This window comes from Meles meles, chromosome 19, assembly GCF_922984935.1.
Source record: "Meles meles chromosome 19, mMelMel3.1 paternal haplotype, whole genome shotgun sequence".
Taxonomy (NCBI): Eukaryota; Metazoa; Chordata; class Mammalia; order Carnivora; family Mustelidae; genus Meles; species Meles meles.
In genome coordinates this window covers 56,031,974-56,052,746 of record NC_060084.1, presented here as the reverse complement: position 1 = coordinate 56,052,746, position 20,773 = coordinate 56,031,974, and the positions used below count along the sequence as shown (strand labels likewise).

The 20,773-nt window shown below is 50.7% G+C and overlaps 1 protein-coding gene across 2 annotated transcripts; it reads right to left on the bottom strand.

Annotated features, from left to right (window-relative positions):
• Positions 1 to 558: 558 nt before the first annotated feature.
• Positions 559 to 19,821, bottom strand: LOC123931445 (T-cell-interacting, activating receptor on myeloid cells protein 1-like). Of its 2 annotated transcripts, XM_045988543.1 has the most exons (6): positions 19,764 to 19,821; positions 18,045 to 18,080; positions 17,624 to 17,914; positions 17,051 to 17,347; positions 6,866 to 6,921; positions 559 to 888 (listed from the first exon to the last, which is right to left on the bottom strand). In XM_045988543.1, the coding sequence occupies exons 1-6, from the start codon at positions 19,795 to 19,797 to the stop codon at positions 562 to 564; spliced, it is 1,041 nt and encodes a 346-aa protein (XP_045844499.1). In that variant the 5' UTR covers positions 19,798 to 19,821; the 3' UTR covers positions 559 to 561. The 2 variants fall into 2 exon arrangements, with proteins under 2 accessions (XP_045844499.1, XP_045844500.1); XM_045988544.1 differs by lacking the exons at positions 559 to 888; positions 6,866 to 6,921 and adding an exon at positions 15,361 to 15,777 and having other exon boundaries at positions 19,764 to 19,819.
• Positions 19,822 to 20,773: the final 952 nt, after the last annotated feature.

The following is a 20,773-nucleotide window of genomic DNA, read 5'->3' as shown; positions in this document are numbered from 1 at the left end:
TGTGGGACAGCGGAGAAACACGGTCTGTTCCTGAGACCTGTTTTAGGGCGTTACACAGGGAGCTCTGTCCTGCTTGGAGAAATAAGGGATGAAAATACATAACAGAAAAGGCGGGCTCAGAAACGTTCCAGCACGAAAGGCTGCGGGTGTCCTCACTAGCTCCTTCCCCCGAGAGGGCATGCTGCACCTTCCCTCCCGCCACATGGAGGTGGGTGATGAGGTGTCACCCTGGCGCCGGGAGGGAGGAACAAGGGCAGTTGTTGTAAGTTTGCACCGTCTGAATGAACGGACCATCTGCTGGGTGGAGACTTCTAGACGGTGCCAAGAACACAGTGGGATGAACGCACAGCCGTCACCTCTCAGAAAGATTACGACTGAGTCGAGGGCCGGCATCAGTCGGATGCATAAATGGAGCCAGCGTCTATCTGGACGTCTATCTGGCATTTTCTGCTGAGGATTAGGACAGGACTGAAACAGCCCCTATGACTTTGCATCTTCTACCATCTTCATAAGGTCTGAGCTGTGCTTATCCGGGCACCTCGCCAGCTGGTCAGTGTGCGCTCACGGGGTCCTACTATGGGCCAGGGCCTGTGCGGACACTGGACACACCGAGGAGAAGAACACAGGGTCCCTGCTCTCCAGCTGCTCACACGGAGTGACATCTTGTCTCCTGTGGCATGAGGTGCAGACTTTTACAAACTCGAAGATTTTATGACCCACTTGCTTCTGCCCGAATTCATGGCACCCAGGGCACTGGGCAGGCTTCATTGTGGGGGACACTTTCATCGCAGAGGAGGCTGTCTGGGGGCTTCCGCGCCCACTGAGGGTCTGCACATCGGCAGGAGTTAAGCTGGCTCGTGAGTCTCCTGCACGGTCCTGTCTTCTTCCCTGGGGGGTGAGGAGTCAAGGAAATCAAACGCAGACTCTAGCAGCAAATGCTAAGAATAAGGGTACTTTTGATAGAGGATATGCATGGAAGGGCTTGTGGACATCTGTGGAACCAGGACAGATCCTGGGGCTGTGGGAGGAGCGAGCTGCACAGGAGACCTTCTGGGAGAAGCAAAGAAGGAGCCAAGAACAGAGCTGAAGCCACAGGCCAGCGTGGGGAAATGAGAAGCCCCAGATGCCTGACCTCCAGGGTCCCTTCTCAGCGGCAGCCCCCGGGAGGCCCCATGGGATGGGCTCCAGGCAGGTGCTTGCGTCTCATGGACGGTTCTCTTGTAGGGCTGTGTGCTGGCTGAGGAAGCAGGGGGACTAACAGTGAATGTTTCTTGCGGAAACACTCCTCACCGTCGTTCTACAGCCCTGAGGCTTCTCTGGCTCTCATCAAGGGGCAGAGGATTCTCCTATTTTTTTTAAAATTTTATTTATTTATTTGAGGGAGAGCACAGAAGCAGGGGGAGAGGCAGGGGGAGAACCAGACTTCCCGCTGAGCAGGAAGCCCAATGCAGGACTCGATCCCAGGACCGCGAGATCATGATCTGAGCCGAAGGCAGAAGCTACACTCACTGAGCCACCCAGGCGCCCCATTTTTAAAAGATACAAATGTCATATGACATCATATTAGTTTCAGGTGCACAACATGAGTCAAAATTTGTGTATGTTGGGGGGTGCCTGGGTGGCTCCGTGGGTTAAAGCCTCTGCCTTTGGCTCAGGTCATGATCCCAGGGTCCTGGGATCGAGCCCCAAATCAGGTTCTCTGCTCAGCGGGGAGCCTGCTTCCTCTCTCTCTATGGGTCTCTCTGCCTACTTGTGATTTCTGTCTGTCAAATAAATAAATAAAATCTTAAAAAAAAATTTGTGTATGTTGGGAAATGATCACCACAATAAATGTAGTTAACATCCACATCACACAGTTAACAATTTTTTGGTTGTTTTTTCTGGTTATGAGAACGTGTAAGCTCTACTCTCTCAGCCGCTTTTGAGTAAGCCCGACACGACTGGTCACTATGGCACCCGTGCTGCTCGTTACAGCCCTGGGACTAGCTTTGTAACTGGAGATTCGGACCTCTGGGCCCCCTTCGCCCGTTTCACTCAGGCAACCATCTATCTGTTCTTTGTATCTACGATTTCTTTCCTTCTTTTCTTCCTTTCTTTGACACTCCATACGTAAGTGATGTCGTAATAAATACAGTAAATACAGTTTTACGCTCCCCGTCTGATTATCGTAGTGTAATACTTCCAGACCCATCCATGATGACACAAGTGGCAATATTTTCTTCTTTTCTGTGTAATATTACGTGTAATATTCCATTACACAATTACCCACACCAAATTTTCTTCATCCATTCGCTCATCAGCGGTCATGTTTTGGCTGTTGTAAACAATGCTGCAGAGAACACAGGGGTGCAGACAAGTTTTCGAGACGTGTTTCCATTTCATTCAGCTACACTCCCAGCAGTGGGGCCGCTGGATCTAGGGCAGATCTACTCAGAACAGCCTGACGGTTCTCCGCAGCGGCCGCCCCTCCTGATGCTCCCAACAGTAGCACACAGGGTTCCCTGTTCTCCTCATCCATGCTGACACCTGCCATCTCGTTTTCTGGGTGAGCGCCATTCGGACAGGTGCGAGGTGGCATCTCATGAAAGAGCTCGCTGAGAACTGGCAAGCTCATCAAATCCAGCCTCAGAATCTGCTTTTTTCCAGGGACGCTCCCCAAGCCCTTCCTCAGCGCCTGGCCCAGCTTTCTGGCACCTGCCGAGGGTGACCCTGCGATGCTGGACTGCCGTCAGGAATGTGGAGTCCACTCTCAGCAAGGGAAAATCCACTGCCCTCCGAGTCCATGGCATCCGTGGGCCATTCAGGAAGAAAGGCTGAAGTCCCCCTCGTTACCCTGAGTCAGCCAGACTCGGGGAAATACGCCTGCAAATACTGCCAGACAGAGGGCCCGAGCCAGTGCTCCTGAGCCACAGACGTCCTTCTCGTGGTTCCAGATGGGAAGGAAGCATCCCAGAAAGATCTGGCCTGACCCGTCTGGCCCTCCCCCATCAGAGGATGAAGAGGGACTCAGAGGAGAGGATAGTAAGTGGTCAGTCTCCTCTCCCACAGCGGGGCTTGAGGTCGGCAGGAGCAGCCTGAGGACACTGGTTTGATCAGGGATTAGCGAATGGGAGCTCCCGATTCCTCGACAAGACTTTGCCCCATTGGACAAAGGTGCATCTGCTATTCTTGGCTCACACGCCCTGAGGAAACACCTTCGAGGACACCAGGGATGACGGGGACCCTCAGCTTCTCCCCATCACTTCTGACCCTCTTTCTCTTCCAGGAAGTTTACCTAAACCTTCCTTCCTGACTCAGAGAGGCTGACGGTGACACCAGGAGAGAAGGCATCTCTTCAGTGCCGGAAGATGGGCCTCATGACGGCATCTGTCATGTTTGCTCTGCTGAAGCAGGGCACTCCTGAGCCTGCCGACGTCCGGAGACCATCGGGAACACGGCTCACCTCACCCTCGGGACTGTTTGAGCCCGGGACGGTGGCAGCTACTGTCTACTGTCTACTACCAAGCCGAGGCTCCTTTCTGGGCCTCATAGCCCAGCAACAGCTTAAAACTGTAGGTGAGAGTTAAAGAGGGGGACGATTTTATAATTAAATAACCCTAACCCCTCGCTGTCATGCCCCGTGTCTTGCTGTGGTCATTTCACCTACATGCAAACACAGACACGGACAGAAGCAGACACAGTCGGATACAATGTTGCTCTGGTCATTTCGGTTACTTGCTGGATCGCTGAAGAACAGGAAAAACGAAACTTGTCCCTTTTACCTTCCCTTATTCTGCCTCTGATGCCTCGCCCTTCTCCACGCAGACCCACATTTCTTTTTTTTTTTTTTTTTTTTTTTTTTAAAGCATTTTATTTATTTATTTGACAGGGGGAGAAAGATCACAAGTAGGCAGAAAGGCAGGCAGAGAGAGAATGAGAGGGAAGCAGGCTCCCTGCCGAGCAGAGAGCCCGATGTGGGGCTCGATCCCAGAACCCTGGGATCATGACCTGAGCTGAAGGCAGAGGCTTAACCCACTGAGCCACCCAGGCGCCCCCAGACCCACATTTCTGATTCGCATCACCTTCCCTTCGCTGAAGAACTTCTGGTAACACTCCATGGGAGGCAGGTGTACCAGCAACAAATTCCCTCAGTTTCCGTCCGTCTGAGGAAGACTTCACTGCTTCACTTTTGAAGGACAATGTCTCAGGGTCCAGGATGTTAGATCAGCATTTTATTTCTCTCTGACGCTGACATCTCACTGCGCTCTCTTCCCGGGTGGTCCCCAGGAGTGGGATGTGAGCCTCACCGTCGCTCCTGTACAGTTGAGCCCTCTCCTCTCGCTTCCTTCAGGATTCTCTTACTCTCTGACTTTCTACTTTGAAAGGGTATGCACGGAGGTAGTTTCTTGTGCTTTATTTCCGATGTTTACCCTCCTTGCTCTTCTCTCAGTTTCTTGGATTTGCGGTTTTGTGTCTGACATTAATTTGGAGAAAATTCTCAGTTGTCATTTCTCTTATCTCTTGTGTTTCTTCCTCTCTGCTCGTGTTGGTCCCATGACGTGTGGGTCACACCTTCATCCACAGCCCTTGGACCCTCTGTTCTGGTTTCTTCGTTTCTTCTGGTTTCTGCTTGCTTCCTGGTTTCAGAGGCTTCTGCTGGCGACTCCTCAGGCACCGAGGTTCCCGAGGTTCCTCCCTCAGCCGCGCCCTTCGAAAGGCATTCTTTGTTTCTGTCACAGTGTTTCTGGTCTCGGGAGCTTCTTTTAGAGTCTTTCTCAGGATTTCTACCTGCTTGCTTACACCGCCCATCTGCTCTGGGCTGCTGTCTGCTTTACCTGGGGCAGCCCCAGCATGTGAATCAGGGTGGTTTTAAGCTCCTGAGATGATCCTTCCAACATTTCCGCCAGATCTGCATCTGGTTCTGTTGCTGCTGTGTCTCTTCCAACCGCTTGTTTGGCTTTTGGTACACCCTGTCCTTCATTCCTGATGGCCGGCCACGACACGCCAGGCAAAGGAACTGCTGGAAACTGGCCTTTAGTGACTTGGTGCTGAGGGGCTGGGAGCCTTCTAGGGTCCCGGGATCATGGCTCCAGCTTGCAGGGAAGCTGTGCCCCCGGGCTGTGACCCTCAAAGGGCTTCTCAGTCCCCCTGCTGTGGTGGGACACGGTGGCCAGAGCTGGATGGGGTTGGGTGTTTCTCTCCTTCCAGGTCACTTGGGCTCTGATAAGACCCCAGGGAGCTAGGGTCAGTTAACTAGAACTCGGCTCTATTTCAATTCTATTTCTATTTCCCCTCTCCCTGCCAGAAGCAGAAGGGGATTTTTCTTGGCTCTTCACCAGAAGAACCTGACAGAGCTCCAGAAGGTGAAACTCCCAGACCCCATGCCCAGACCCCCATGATCAGCTCCCCGGAGTTCCTAACTCTCGGACTTGTCCAAGCCAAGTATCCCTACCTGGCATGGGTTCCCATGGAGGTTTCGGCTTGCGGGCTCTTGCTCAGCAAACTGTGATTCGACCCCCAGGTTGGCCTCTGAGAGCCCCGCAGAGGGCTGCTATGTGACCTCACTGCCATTTCAGATCTAACAAGAGTTAGAGACTTCTCAGTCTGTTCTGCTTTTTACTCTGTTACCGTGGAGTGGCAACTTCCATGCTCAACCAGAAACTGGAAGCCAAGATCTCTGTCATCTCGATCTGGGGAAATCCTTGGTCAGGGACTCTGTCTTGCTCAGGGACCAGGGCCTCCATCATCAGAGAGGACACGCGGGAGAGCACTGTCTCTTCAGTCTGTTGTTCTCAGCACCACGCTGGAAGAACCGAGGCCCTGGGAGCCAGCATGAGCTGAGACACATTGGAAGGGACGCTTGCGCACAGAGTGGGAGGCAGGACAGTGACTTTCTCCCCAACATGACCCAACCTGTGACTAGTAGCGATCTCTGCCTTTGGGGGTTTGAGGATTTCCCCTGTCCCCATCCACTCTCCTCCTTGCATTATTTCTTCTCTGTCCCGATGCAGCACATGTAGAGCAGACCTCTTCTTTGACCCTCGCCAATGTACGTTTTACATATTTTTAATTGTTTAGGAATTTTAAGAAACCATTGTCCTAGAGGCCATGGGATATAATGCATTCTGTGTCCTGGTGCTTCTGTTTCTGTTCCCTGATGACCCCGGATGGCAGCTCACTGACCAGCAGGCACAAGCGGGCTCTGAACATGACAGTCAGAGTAGGAGGGAGGGAGGGTGCTCGAGGTCAGGGCTGAGCGCTTGTCTCTTTCAATTTCCTCAGATATGGCACCAGGAAATCACACCAAGATTAACCTCCTCCGACTGGGTCTGGCGGCCCCCTTTCTGATTATTATGGGGGCTGTCCTGGCTGAAGCCTGGATTCCACAAGGAGCCTCTGCGTGGACCCAAGTAAACAACGGAGCACCCTTCCTTCTCATGGGCTGTCCTAGTGACACGGGGCATGTCAACACCAAACTTTCCTTGTGGGGACCTGCTATGTTTCTCAACAGTGGTATGACTGGCATTTCTGGTGGGATATTTCCTACCATGCAGGACTGTCTGGTTCATTGCAAGAACATTCAACATCCCTTCCATCCCTCGTTCAAGCAGCTGAAGCCCCACTCACTGTGCTGACAAGCCAACAGACGTTCTCATGCCCGCTCACACAACCCCAGACTCGGAGGAGGGGTGTGGCATGCAGTTCCCCTGGTGGAGAAGCTGTGTTTGGAGGCCAGGAGAAATTGTATCTTCCTCTTCCTCCCTCCCCTGAACTCTCTCTGTCCTTCTCCATCTACAGACCCCACAGCTGCTGAGGGGAATGATGGGTGTTGATGAAGTTGGACCCACTGACCGTGAACAGTTTCCAGTAGAATGTGCATTCTCACCTCTGCTGAGAGCCACTCCGGGACTAGATGACGATTTCCTCTTCTGTACTCCTCACCTGGGGCAGAGAACAGGACAGCACGTAAGAATTCATCCCACGAATGATTACTTCATGCAACCCTGAACACTCCATATTTTGTTGTACCAACAGGACATGCCACTTGGGTCCCACCCCGAATGTCCATACACAGATGAACCTCTTTCTGGGATCGTTACTCTAGCTATTTGCTGTGTCTTTCTTTTGCATTTTCCTGATAGCGAATAATGCTGAGTGTCTGCTCATGTACTGCTGACCTTTCTAAAAATGTTTATTAAAATACAATCAATATATAATGCTGTATTAGCTTCAGGCACACAATACACTGATTCAATGATTCTATACATTTCTTGATGCTCACCATGGTAAGCACAGTCACCATCTGTCACTACACGACCTTTATTTTAATTCCCGATAAAGTATCTGATTAAATATTTGCCCATTTTTAATTGGATTATTTGTCTTCTTAATACTGAATTGCAAGAATATATACGTACGCATGCCACAAGTCTGTTAACAAACACCTACTTTACACGTGTTTTTTCTTATAGTTTGTGACTTGTCTTTTCATTTTTAAACCTCTCTTAAAGAGAAGTTTTAAGTTTTGGTTAATCTCACCAACTATGAATTATTTTGTCCTCTGTGGTTCGAGTTTTTGTGTCCTAAGGAATCTTTGCTTAACTCAAGGTCACAAAGATCTTTTTCCTACATTTTCTTATGTAATTATTATAGTTTTAGATTACATTTACATCTTCATCTCTTTTTTCCTCTAAAGATTTTATTTTTATTTATTTATTTTAGCAAGAAAGTGTGCGCATGCATGGGAGGCAAAGAGTAAGAATACTTGAGTTGAGGTCTTCTCCTTCTAGGACTGCATGTGTGTGTTCCCGAAAGTTCGTAGGTGGAAACCTTAACCCCCCAATGTGATGGTGCTGGGAGGTGGGGCCTTTGAGAGATAATTAGGTCATAAGGATGCGGTCTTCATGAATGGGATTAGTCTCTTCTTAGACACAGAAAGATGATCTCTCTTCACCATGTGACGGTAGAGGGCAAAGGCAGCCGTCTGTAAACTGGGAGGAAGGCGCTCGCTAAGAATCCCGTGTTAGCACCCTGGTCTAGGACTTCCAGTCTCCAGAACTGCGGGAAGTAAACATCTGCTGGTCGGGCCACCCGGCCTGTGGTCTTCCATTAGGGCAGCCCGAGCTGACGGACACCCACAGGTGGGACGGGGAGGAGTGCATGTCCTCCCTTTCCTGGAATACCCACTGGGATTCTGCGGTTTTAGGGCACCAAGCGGTGAGCCTTGTCCTGTCTGGAGTATCAGGGAATGAAAAGAGACAATGGAAAAGATGGCTTCAGGGTGCCTGGGTGGCTCAGTGGGTTAAAGCCTCTGCCTTCAGCTCAGGTCATGACCTCGGGGTCCTGGGATCAAGTCCTGCATCGGGCTCTCTGCTCAGCAGGGAGCCTGCTTCCTCCTCTCTCTCTGCCTGCCTCTCTGCCTACTTGTGATCTCTCTCTATCAAATAAATAAATAAAATCTTAAAAAAAAAAAAAAAGAAAGAAAAGATGGCTTCAAAAGCCTTTCTGCACCAGAGCTAAGGCTGACACACGTATTTCTCTGTGAGGACAGGGTTCTCCCCATCTCCAAGCCAGCCCTTCTCCCCTCAGGTCGGCGTGGGTGACCACGGGGTGGTGCTGGAAGTGGCGTTCACTTCGCGGAGGAAGATGGTGAGTTCCGGGGACCTGGCATCTTTTCACATCCATGGAAAAATCTCTGAAGGGTGCTCCCACTGGGCATCCTCTCAGTCAGCCACTGTGTGTTTGCTGAGGCCCTACTGTGTGTCAGGACCCCTGTCCACAGATGCCAAGGTTCTCTGCACAGCGTCCCTGCTTTCTGGGTCAGGGACATCCCACCTCCCGCGGCATGAGGACATCCACTTCTATGAACCCGCTCGAGACTTTACAACCAGAGGGATGTTAGCATCCTGGTGACAGCAGTCAGTACACGTCTCGCTCCCTTCTGAGCACAAATCCACGTGCTTACGTGAACGAACGCCTCTGCACAGCTCACTGGGATGCCAGAGACCCGACCCAGTGTGCGTGGAAGGCGGGTGGCTGCAGTGGAAGAGGGGGGCAGCGAAGGGCGGGGTGACAGTCTGCAGCCAGGCCTGGCCCCTCAGCGACACCCCCATTTCTGAGGAGGTCTCTCCTCCAGGCTCCCCCTGCCTGCCCAGAAGGAGCTCCAGGATCCCCGCTTCGAGGACCCCCTACAGCAGGGACACACCCGGAGCAGCAGTGCTAAGTAAGCACCGCCTCCCCCTCCCCCCCAGCCACCGCACCTCCCCCCCAACCTGCTTCTTCTTCGCGGGCTCCCAGCCTGAGCTGGGTGGCCGTGCTGGCAAGAGAAACCGAGACGTGTGCCCTGGCGCCACCCTCTGGGAAACAGAAGAAAGGCTCCTACGGACCGGCGGGTTGAACCGTGAGAATCAAAGAATCCCTCCTTCCAGGGCGGGGGCAGGGAGCCTCCTCACCAAACACGGAAAAGTCACGGCAGCACAGCATCACGAAAAGCAAATGACAATTTCCCAATAACCAATGAATCAATCCAAAGACAATACTGAGATCTGAGAAAGAACTCAAAAGAGCTGCGGTGGGGCGCCCGGGCGGCACAGGCGGTCGAGTGTCTTAACTCTTGCTTTCGGCTCCTATCAATCTCAGGGTCTTGAGATCGGGCCCCGCATCTGGCTCCGTGCTGGGCGTGCAGCCTGGTTAAGATTTTCCCTCTGTCTCCCTCTGCCCCTTCACTCCCCACGCCTCCAGCCCCGCTCTCTGTGCTCTCTTCAAAACAAAACAAAACAAAACAAAACGGAGCACATGGTTGGCTCGGTGGGTGGAGCGTGCAATTCTTGATCTTGGGGGTGTGATTTCAAGCCCCACCCACGTTGGGCATAAAACCTACTTAAAAATGAAATCTTTAAAAAAAATGAATTCAAAAGAGCTGCTATGAAGAAATTCAGTAACCTACAAGAAAACTCAGGAAGTCAATACAAGGAACTCAGGAATAAAGTTAATGAACAGAAAGAGTATCTTACCAAAGAGACTGAAATTCTAAAATAGAGCCAAATGGAAATTCTAGAGCTGACAAACTCAATAAATGAGATGGACAATACATTAGGAAGCACTGGAAATAGAGCAGATCACCTGGAAGAGAGACCAGGGGCCCCAAGAACTAAGATTTTTTTTTAAAAGATTTTATTTATTTATTTGACAGAGAGAGATCACAAGTAGGCAGAGAGGCAGGCAGAGAGAGAGAGGGAAGCAGGTTCCCCACTGAGCAGAGAGCCTGATGCGGGGCTCGATTCCAGGACCCTGGGATCATGACCTGAGCCGAAGGCAGCGGCTTAACCCACTGAGCCACCCAGGCGCCCCAAGAACTAAGATTTTTAAAGCAAATAAACCGTATAGGAGGGGCGCCTGGCCAGCTCAGATGGTGCAGTGTATGCCTCTTGATCTTAGGATTCTGGATTTAAGCTCTACATTAGGTTTAGAGATTATTTAAAAAAATAAAATAAAATCTTTTTTTTTTTAAAGATTTTATTTATTTATTTCCCAGAGACAGAAGGAGAGAGAATACAAGCAGGGGGAGCAGCAGGCAGAGGGAGAAGCAGACTCCTGGCTACACAGGGAGCCCCATGTGGGACTCAATCCCAGGACCCTGGGATCATGACCTGAGCAGAAGGCCAACGTTTAACCAACTAAGACACCCAGGCACCCCTCAAAAAATAAAATTTTAAAAACAAAACAAAACAAAACCCCTACAAGAACCGACAGTCTCCATTACAGGAAACAGCACCAAGATTAAAGGCTATACCAGAAGGAGAAGAGAGGGTGAGAAGAGACTGTATTTAAAGGAACAAAAGCTAAGAATTCCCCAAACCTGGTGAAGGAAGTAGACATAAAAGTCCACGAAGCAGGGACACCTGGGGTTAAGCATCAGCCTTTGGCTCAGATCATGATCCCAGGATCCTGGGATCGAGTCCCGAATCCGGGTCCTTGCTCAGCAGGGAGTCTGCTTCGCCCTCTGCCTGCAGCTCCCCCCTACTTGTGCTCGGGCTCTCCCTCTGACATAAATAAGTAAATCCGCAAAACTAACAGAACACCTTATTATCTCAGGGAAAAGACCTTCTCCAAGACACATTACAACGATGCTGTCAAAAGACTGTGATAAAGAAAGAAGGGTAAAGGCAGCCAGGGGCAAAAGGCAGTAACGTGTAAAGGAACCTCCCTGAGGCTATAAGCAGATTTCTCACAGAAATTCTACAGGTCAGGAGACAGTGGAATGACATATTCAAAATGCTAAAAGACAAAAATCGCCAGCCAAGTAAACTCTTCAGATACGAAGGAGAGTAAAGACTTTCTCAGACAAACAAAAGCTCAGGGAGCTCGCTGCCACTATACCTGCCTTTCAAGAAATGTTGAAGGCAGTTCTTCAAACTGAAACAGACAAAAATACACAAAATTCTGATTAAGGTGATAGCATTAGAAAGTGTAACATTTTTAAAATAGTATATTAAACACTTAAATACAGCATGACAGTTAAAGAAAAAAGAGCATTAAAAATCACCAATTCAGGGGCACCTGGGTGGCTCAGTGGGTCAAGCCTCTGTTTTCAGCTCAGGTCATGATCTCGGGGTCCTGGGATTGAGCCCTGCATGAGGCTCTCCACCCAGTGGGGAGCCTGCTTCCCCCCTCTCTCTGCCTGCTGCTCTGCCTACTTGGGATCAATCTCTCTGTCAAATCTTTTTAAAAAGTCATCAATTCAGTAATGAAATCACGGCATAAAAAGAAATCATTTGTACAATATGTACAAGGGGAGGAGGAGAAGGATGAGACTTTGAACAGGCAAATGAAGATAAACTGCTATCAGCAGAAAGGGAACTGTGTTATCTAGGAGACGTTTGATGTAAACCTCACAGTAACCATAAAGCAAAAATCTAGAGCAAAGACATGAAACACGGAAAAATGCACAGACTCAGCAAATCACAACGGAAAACCACCAACTTACAAAGGTGGACAGAAACAGGGATACCAGATAAGGGATTAATACCCAAAATACATAAAGAACTCAGACAACTTAGTAACAACAACAACAGCAACAAAAACAATCCAATTAAAATATGGCCAGGTAAAAAGACATTTTTCCAAAGAAGACATCCAGATGGCCAATAGACCCGTGAAAACGTGCTCAGCATCACTCATCATCAGGGAAATGCCAATGCAAACCACAACGACAGGTCACCTCATCCTGTCAGAATTGACTAGCATCCAAAAGACAAGAGATAACGATGCTGGGGAGGATGTGGTGAAAAAAAAACCACAAAAACCCAAACTCAAACCCAAACCCTTGTTCCCTGTAGCGGGAATGAGAATTGGTCCAACCACTATGGAAAACAATATGGAGAGTGTTCAAAAAATTTAAAATAGAACTATGAAATGATCCAATAATTCCACTTCTGGGAATATACCCAATTGAAACAAAAACAGGATTTCAATGAGATCTCTGTATACCCACGCTTATCGAAGCATTATTCATGAGAGCCAAGATACAGAAACAACCCCGATGCCCATCAGCTGATGAATGGGTAAAAAGATACAGTACCAGGGTGCCTGGCTGCCTCAGTCCCCCTGTGGCATGCGACTCCTGATCTCGGGGTTATGGGTTCCAGTCCCAGGCTGGGTGTAGGGATTACTTGAAAATAAAATCTTAAAATTAAAAAAAAAAGAGGTAATACACATACACAACGTAATATTAAAGGTAAATATCCCACCACTTACAACAACATGGACGGACCCTGAGCACACTGTGCTGAGCCAGGTAAGTCAGACAGAAGGACAGGTGCTGTGGAATCTGAAGAAGTCAAACCCGTAAAACGACAGAGTAAAAGGTGATGAGCAGGGCATGCAGGGATTAGATAACGTTTTTCAGGGCACAAAACTGTAACGAGTAGTTACACTACTCGTGCCGTGGGTCTTGTGCCACGGAGACCCAAGGCACGGCATAATGAATACAGACGCTAATATTACACTGTAATCACACAGCGGGACCACTGTCGCTGCAACAGTCGTGTTATCACATATAAATGTATCAAAACAACAGGTGCACACCGTAATCCAACACAATGTTACACGTGAAATTTATGCAGGAATGCGAAATATTCGGCACGCCCTCCCTGAAGACTGGAAGGTATTAAACTGGTTACACTAAGGGAAAGCTCTGGGGAGAAAAGACCCCCTTGCGTATTCAGGGAGCCCTGTGAGATGCCACACCCAAAGCACCTGAACCCCAGGAGCCCCCCTCCCGCACTTTCCTCGGCGAGGCGGAGGCGGGGGTCCAACGCAGGCGCGTCTACCGGGCGCACCCCAGGTCGCGGAGAGCGCTCCCCAGGGCCGGCTCAGCGGCGTCCTCCCGGGAACGCCGGCGCCCCTGGCGACGCCGGGGATCTCGCTGCCGCTACTCACCTGCTCTGGACACCGCTCCCCGGCGCGGGACACGACAGGCAGGGAGCGCGCCCTCAGGCCGCCGCCAGCGCAGACGCGCAGGACGCCGGGGCGCACGCGGAGCGCACGCTGGAACTACCGGCGGAGGGGCGGAGGGGCGTCGGGCCGAGCCCACCCTCCGCGGTCCGGGGCGCAGGTCGGGAGCGTGCGGGGCGCAGGTGCCCTCTCCCGGTCCCGCGACCGGTGCCCGGACTGAGCAACGGTGCCCTGTGCATCCGCGGGGATGCCGAACTGCCCCAGATTCTGCCCTGTGAGAGTCCCCCGCACGTCCTCCGTCGGGAGCCCTACTCGGAGGGACAAATCTGCGTCCCTCCCCACGCCCAACACGGGAACAGGGTCGGGCCTGCACGGGCCGCTGGGACTTGTAGTCCCCAGGACGCGGCCAACGCGGCCGACCGCCCCTCTGGCGACCAGTAGGGCTGGGGACCGCTCCGTTTTACAGCGTGGGAGAGCGCAGTGCTTCCCTTGCGTCAGGTCCGGGTCCGTATTACTGACTGAGTGCCTGCTGTATGCTGAACACCTTAGCTGGACTCGGGGGAGGCTCGGTGAGCTCGTGGGCACTTTAGTTTAAGCAGGAAGATGAACTTGCAAGGAAGAAGGTCAGGAACAAAAATGACAAATTCCAAGTGCTGCTGGAGGTCACACAAGGGCCAGAGACGGGGTAAAAAAAAACTTCCCGGAGGTGTGGGGTTCCAATCAGGCTTTGAAATGTTAGATGATTGGGCACCTGGGTGGCTCAGTTGGTTAAGCCTCTGCCTTTGGCCCAGGTCATGATCCCAGGGTCTTGGGATGGAGCCCAGTGTCAGGCTCACTGCTCAGCAGGGGAGTCGCCTTGTCCCTCCCCTTCTGATCTGTCTCTCTCAAATAAGTGAAATCTTAAAAAAAAAAAATGCGGAATGTTCTAGATGAGGGGAGGGTGGCAGGGAGTAGAAAGGAGTGTGGTCTGGCTATAGTGAGAGGTTCATGACAGACAATGCTGAGCAAGTCTTAGGTGGGGATGTGGTCACCAGTGTCTTTGGGTCTCACTTTCAGAAAGGCCCCTGAGGGACACCTGGGTGGCTCAGTCAGTTAAGCGTCTGCCTTCAGCTCAGGTCATGGTCCTAGGGTCCTGGGATCGAGTCCCACATTGGGCTCCTTGCTCAACAGAGAGTCTGAACTCCCTCTGTCTCTACCCTGCTTGTGCCCTCTCTCTCTCTAACAAATAAATAAAAATCCTTAAAAAAAAAAGTAAGAAAAGGAAAAGAAGGGGCTCAGTTTTGAGTTTCCCTCCTAGGGAGACTATCGTACAGGCAGGGAGATGCGTCTTCAGGCTTAAATAAAAGAGAACATGTCACTGCTAGTTTCCAGTTCCTGGACCCTGTTGCTCTAAGACTTGATACATGTATACAAATCGATCATTAACTTGTAAGTACCAAAATAGGATTGAGGTGTGTGTGTGTGCTAGATACAAGCTTTCAAAAGATGCTTCCATTTTTGTAACTGTTTTGGCATCTATTCAATTTTCACATACCAGAAGTCTCAAGGGAAGTGAACACCAATCTTTCTGGACCTAAAGGAGCATGTTATGCTTTGGGGCTTGGTCCTGGGAGCAAGGGATGATTTTTGAGAGCAGTTATAATGCCTTGCAATGGCTTAGACATAAACCCATGGTTCAGAAAATCCTTTTCGAGGCCACTTGTTTTTATCTTCTGATTTCTGAAACTGAGATCACACTTAAGTAAAAGATATTTATTCTTGTTGGGTCTGTTATCAAAGGAATGAGATCTCACACAGGCTGTTAACTTGACCAAGGATGCCTCACTCCCCCAGACAGCTGTGGAGCCTATGCATAGAAGGACAGATCTGAGATCAGGAGAAGGAGGAAGAGAAGAAATATTTCTCCTGGTCCCCAAACAGGCTGTCCTCCACATCTAGGGGTGTTGGGAAAAGCACGATAGAACTTGCTTGCTATCTTCTTCCACAATGACTGGGGTTTCAGCTGCTCTTTAATGGGAACGAGAAGTGGTGCTAAGTGTTCCCACAACGAACAGGACAGTCCCATATGGTGAAGAACTATCCTACCCAAAATGCCGTCTGTGTCTATGTTGAGAACCGCAAGAAGTCCCATGGTGGAGTCTGGTGTTGAGAGAGCCCCGTGTCGCTACACCAGTCCAAACAAGAGAGGCGCTCAGCTCTTTTATGTGGATCCACGTGGAGACTCCTTCTGGCTGCACCAGGCTTCCACCACGAAAGCCCCCATAATCACCACAGTCACGGCAGCCAGACCCAGTCGGATGAAGTTGCCCGAGGTGTAATCCCGGGACGCGGCCCCTGGGGGAGCTGGGAGAGAGGAGAGGATGAGCAGCAGCTCAAAGGAGCATCCCTCCTTCTCACGTGGACCTGCCCGGTGTGACTGTCCTGCACCCGCTGGTGTTTCCTGGTCAGTGCTCAGCTCTATCTCCCCTGACGCTGTCGTCACTCCACACAACGTGGGATTTCCTGAGAGCTGTAGTGGCTCTTCCCTGGTCTCCTTCCCAGTGTCTCTGCCTTACCTCTCCCCCTTCCTGTTCTTGCTCGTCATCTCATTTCCACCCTCCCGCACTGCCCTTTCCCCTTCTCCCTCCTCGTAGTAGGAACCAGGCTTAGCAGCAACCCCAAAACCCACCGTTGCTGCACAGAGAATGGAAGTCGTTCAGGGGTGCATCTGCTCCCCCCTCATAGCAAAGACTTATTCTGTGCAGCCAGTGAGCTCAAGAAAATTCTAGCTTAGTAGCTGGGCGTCGGGACCACTGTGCGTTTCAGTTCAGCTTCACCCAAGAAGAGCTCGGGCTCGCCATTGGCCCTGGTTCCCAGAGGGAACCGGCATCTGACTCCTCCAGCTCAACACACGCCAGGAGCGCAGAGTTCGCGTCGAAACTCATCAGCAGCAACGCTCCCTGGAGACAGAGTCCGTGGGCAGAGGCCCGTGAGGACGCCACCAGGCCCAGGATGCCCTCTGCACCTCTCGGCACTGCCCGCCCTGACCTTGCGTCCTAACTACAGAACGTTCGCCGACCACAGTGCACGCGCAAACGTGCACGACGCCGAGGACGCGGGCGCAGCCTCCCACGAAGCAGCGAGTTTAGAAGAAACTGCAGCTGTGTCACGGCAGCAGGTGGCCGGGGAGCAGCGTGTTCTAAGAGTGAGAAAGGTACTGCCGTAAAGTTGCCGTCAGCAGGACGGACCACAGCTCTCGGGGACGCCCCGGGTGGCAGAAGGGGCTCTGGTCGGGGCGCGATGGGTCGTTTGGAAGAACAAGCTGAGAAAGTCTCCAAGAAGGCCAAGCAACAAAGGCCAAAGACTAGAAAGTGGGAAAGGAGAGGTTTAAAAAGGAGATGATCGGGAAAGCGAAGGAGAAACAGGAATCCAAAAGTAACAGAAGAAATGCTCTCCGGTTTAAAAAAAGAAAGAAAAAGGAAAAAAAGGACACACACCTTAAACTAACAGTGCTATAAATCAGTTATAGGTCAACAAAACTGGAGAAAGCCAGTAAAATAGTCCAAATAAAAACAACCTAATTAAGAAATAAGTTAAATTTTTAAAAGCCCTAAGAGTCGTGCACCTGTCGCCTCACCTGTCACCCGGATTTCAAGACGACTGCTAGGCTGTGAGGTCAAGAAAGGAGCCTTCATCATAAAGTACACACAGCTGTAGTTCCCGGCATCATTGACTGTCACAGTCGGGAGGGAAAAGTCCGTCTCCTTCCCTACTGGACTCTGGACCCTTATGGGCCCTGCCATTTCCGCCTTCAGTAGAGCAAACATTACAGGCGCAAAAATATTGTCTGGCCTCTGGCACTGCAGGGTCACGGTGTCTCCTGCAGTCACCTCACCCCTTTGGTGGGCTTGCAGGGAAGGTTTAGGTAAATCTCCTGAAAGAGAAGGAGGGCTCCAAGGTCATGGGGAGAAGCCCTGGGTCCCCAACCCACTCTTGTTCTCCCAGCAGGGGTTCCCACCAAGTGGGGGAAGTGACAGATCCCTGGTCTCACCCTCCTTCCACTCTGACTGCGGGAAGGCGATTTCCCCTTCAAGCCCTGGCTCTTTCTGTTCTGTGTCTCTCCGTCTCCCCTTGACCGCTCCCTCCCTCGGTCCCTCCACACACACCTGTCCCTGGAAGACCCTGTGTTTCTCCGAGGCACCCTCCTCACCTGTCACCAGTAGTAGGAGGACGTCACTGGGCTGTGAACGTGTGTGGGGGGGCTCCCGTCTATAGTAGTCACAGGTGTACTCTCCAGCGCTGTTGGTTTGTAGGTCAGTGAGCTGAAATTCAGCCAGTCCATCGGTGGAAATCCATGATTGCACAGACTCCAAAGGAACTTTTCCCTTTCTGAGAACAAAGTTGACATTCTTGGTAGAAGTCTGGCATCTCAGCGTCACGTTACCCGAGCGAGGCATCACCGAGCTGGGCCAGGCTCTGAGGGAGGGCTTGGGAAGGGACTCTGGAAGGAAGCAGAGATCAGGATGGGGTTTGGTGCCCTTGTCTGCTCCCGGGAAACCCCCTGAAGGAAAGAGAAGTGATACGGGGAGTGTGGAGTGAAGGAGAAGGAGGGTGTGACTGCAGGAACTCACCGTCAGTCCCCCTGCTTCCTTGGCCAGCACACAGCCCTGCAAGAGAACCGTCCATGAGCCATGAGCACCTGTCCAGAGCCTGTCCCTCGGGGCCTCCCTGGAGGTCAGGCATCTGGGGCTTCTCATTTCCCCACACTGGACTGTGGCTCCAGCTCTGCTCTCGGCTCCTTCCTCGCTTCTCCCAGAAGGTCTCCTGTGCAGCTTGCTCCTCCCACAGCCCCAAGACCTGCCCTGGTTCCACAGATGTCCACAAACCCCTGAATTCTTAGGAGAGTTTATGTACTCACGTCCTGGGAGACACAAGGCTTTACTGTCCCGTCAACACCTGAAAGGAAGCTACTCTATTCTGTTCTCCTTAGCATCCCCAGTGTCTAAACAATCCTGGAACACAGTAAGAATCAAGAAAGCACATTGGCCAACTGAAGAGATGTCCCAATTGAAGCAGGGCTCAGATTTTTCAAGGCTGGTAGAAAGATTCAAAGTTAAAATACCGTCCTTTCTTCATTTCACCACATAGACCAGCCTAAAGGCAACGAAAGCCCCACTGGTTACCCTAGAATCTAAGGGTCAGCGATTATTGTGAAAATCAATCACATCGCTGGGACCCAATAATGCTAAGACTGATGCTGTCCCTATTTGTGGGAAGCAGGTTTTCTTAGCACCAGCAGATTGACCTCCTGAGATGCCCCCAGCTCGCTGGTGCCCTTGACATTTTGAAGCACTCGTCTTTCATCTCCTTATACTTTTCCCAGCTGACATTTGCTGACTCACCCCGGGGACTTTCCCATTCTGAAGACCCACCATGCCTCATTCTTAATATCCCATTATGACCAAGTGGAAACAGCAGTGACTTGGGATCCAGACAGGCCTGGGTTTGAACTCTGAGGCTTCTGCTCACTCACTGCACGGCCCTGAGCAGGAACCCTGAACTGTCGGTGTCAGGGTCCTCGTTTATCAACACGGGCCTGATTCCTATCACGCAGGACTGTTTGCAAGGGTCAGAGTGGTATTTCTCTCGGGGCGGGATACAAACCATGGGGCCCTACAGGTGGTTTCACGGGATGCAGTGACGGAGTATTTTATAGCATTGATCAAGGCATCAGAAAGCTATTACCCTTTCCAATCATGTCCACTCCTTTGAGCACAACAAAGAATTCCTTAAGCTAGAGATCAGCCTTCTCACACATCTGTCTCTGGCCAACTGCCCTTCGTGATAGGAAAGTAGCTGGGCATGGGCTCAGAAATGTGATGGCCAACAACCCATGGCTAGACTGTCCTAATGCCTTCCTCCTTTAATTTGCATATATGTTTACACCAACCTATTTTTTGCTAAGGGACCCTGGCTTGTCATTTGAATTTTATGTTTTTAAATTTAAGCTATTGGCATCAAATTCCCATCTTCAGATGAATGTGCTTATTTAAAATAAAGACATTGAAAAAACAAATAAAACAAAATAAAATTACGATATTGAGTCAATAAAATTTTAAGTGAGTAGGGATGACAGAGGCAGAGGATGGGTTATGGCCTGAAATGTATTTGCCTACTGGCGAACATCTGACCGATAAGATGTGGCTCAAGACTCCCCCCGGTTTCTGACACACCCGAAGGAATCAGTGAAGACAAGCAGACCTTACTGCTGTTCTTCCCATTTCGAGTCGTCCCGTCTTTCTCCACCCACCTTCACCTCTAATCCCAGTAGATGGGCCCAAGAGACTTACCAAAGCAGAGGAGACAGAGGAATTCAGGGATCATACTGGCCCTGCTGGCTGCTTTGGGGGCCCCTCTCTGGTCTCATCCACGACTGGGAGGGAAGCTGGATGTGGGTGGCCTCTTTGGCCAACCCTTCCCTTCCTTCCTCTCACATGACCTACAGGTTTTGTGTTCCAACCACATCCAGGAAATGAGAAGGAATAAAAATGCCTTGAGGTCATAATTTATGCAACCTCTTTATATGAACACAGTGAATTCAGGGCTCAAATTCTAACCCAGCCCAAGGTGCTGGACCCCTGGGTCCAAATGATTCCAGTGAGGAGATGGAAACAGGTTGATGCAGACACTTCTGGAGATTCCCAGTCTATAGGACCCTGAATAGCTAAAGCAATTCTGAAGAAGAAAAATGAAACTGGAGGCATCACTTCAAGCTGTATTGCAAAGCTCTGATCATCAAGACAGCATGGTACTGGCACAAAAACAGACACATACCTCAATGGAACAGAATAGAGAGCCAGAAATGGACCCTCAACTCTATGGTCAACTAATCTTCGACAAAGCAGGAAAGAATGTCCAATGGAAAAAAGACAGTTTCTTCAACAAATGGTGTTGGGAAAACTGGATGGCAACATGCAGAAGACTGAAACCGGACCACTTTCTTACACCATAAACAAAAATAGACCCAAAATGGATGAAAGACCTGAATGTAAGATAATAAACTATCAGAATTCTAGAGGAGAACACAGGCAGCAACCTCTTTGACCGTAGCCACAGCATCTTCTTATTAGACATGTCCCCGGAGGCAAAGAAAACAAAAGCAAAAATGAACTATTGGGACCTCATCAAGAGCTTCTGCACAGTGAAGGAACCAAACCAAAAGGCAATTACAGGGGCGCCTGGGTGGCTCAGTGGGTTAAAGCCTCTGCCTTCGGCTCAGATCATGATCCCAGGATCATGGGATCGAGCCCTGCATCGGGTTCTCTGCTCAGCAGGGAGCCTGCTTCCTCCTCTCTCTCTC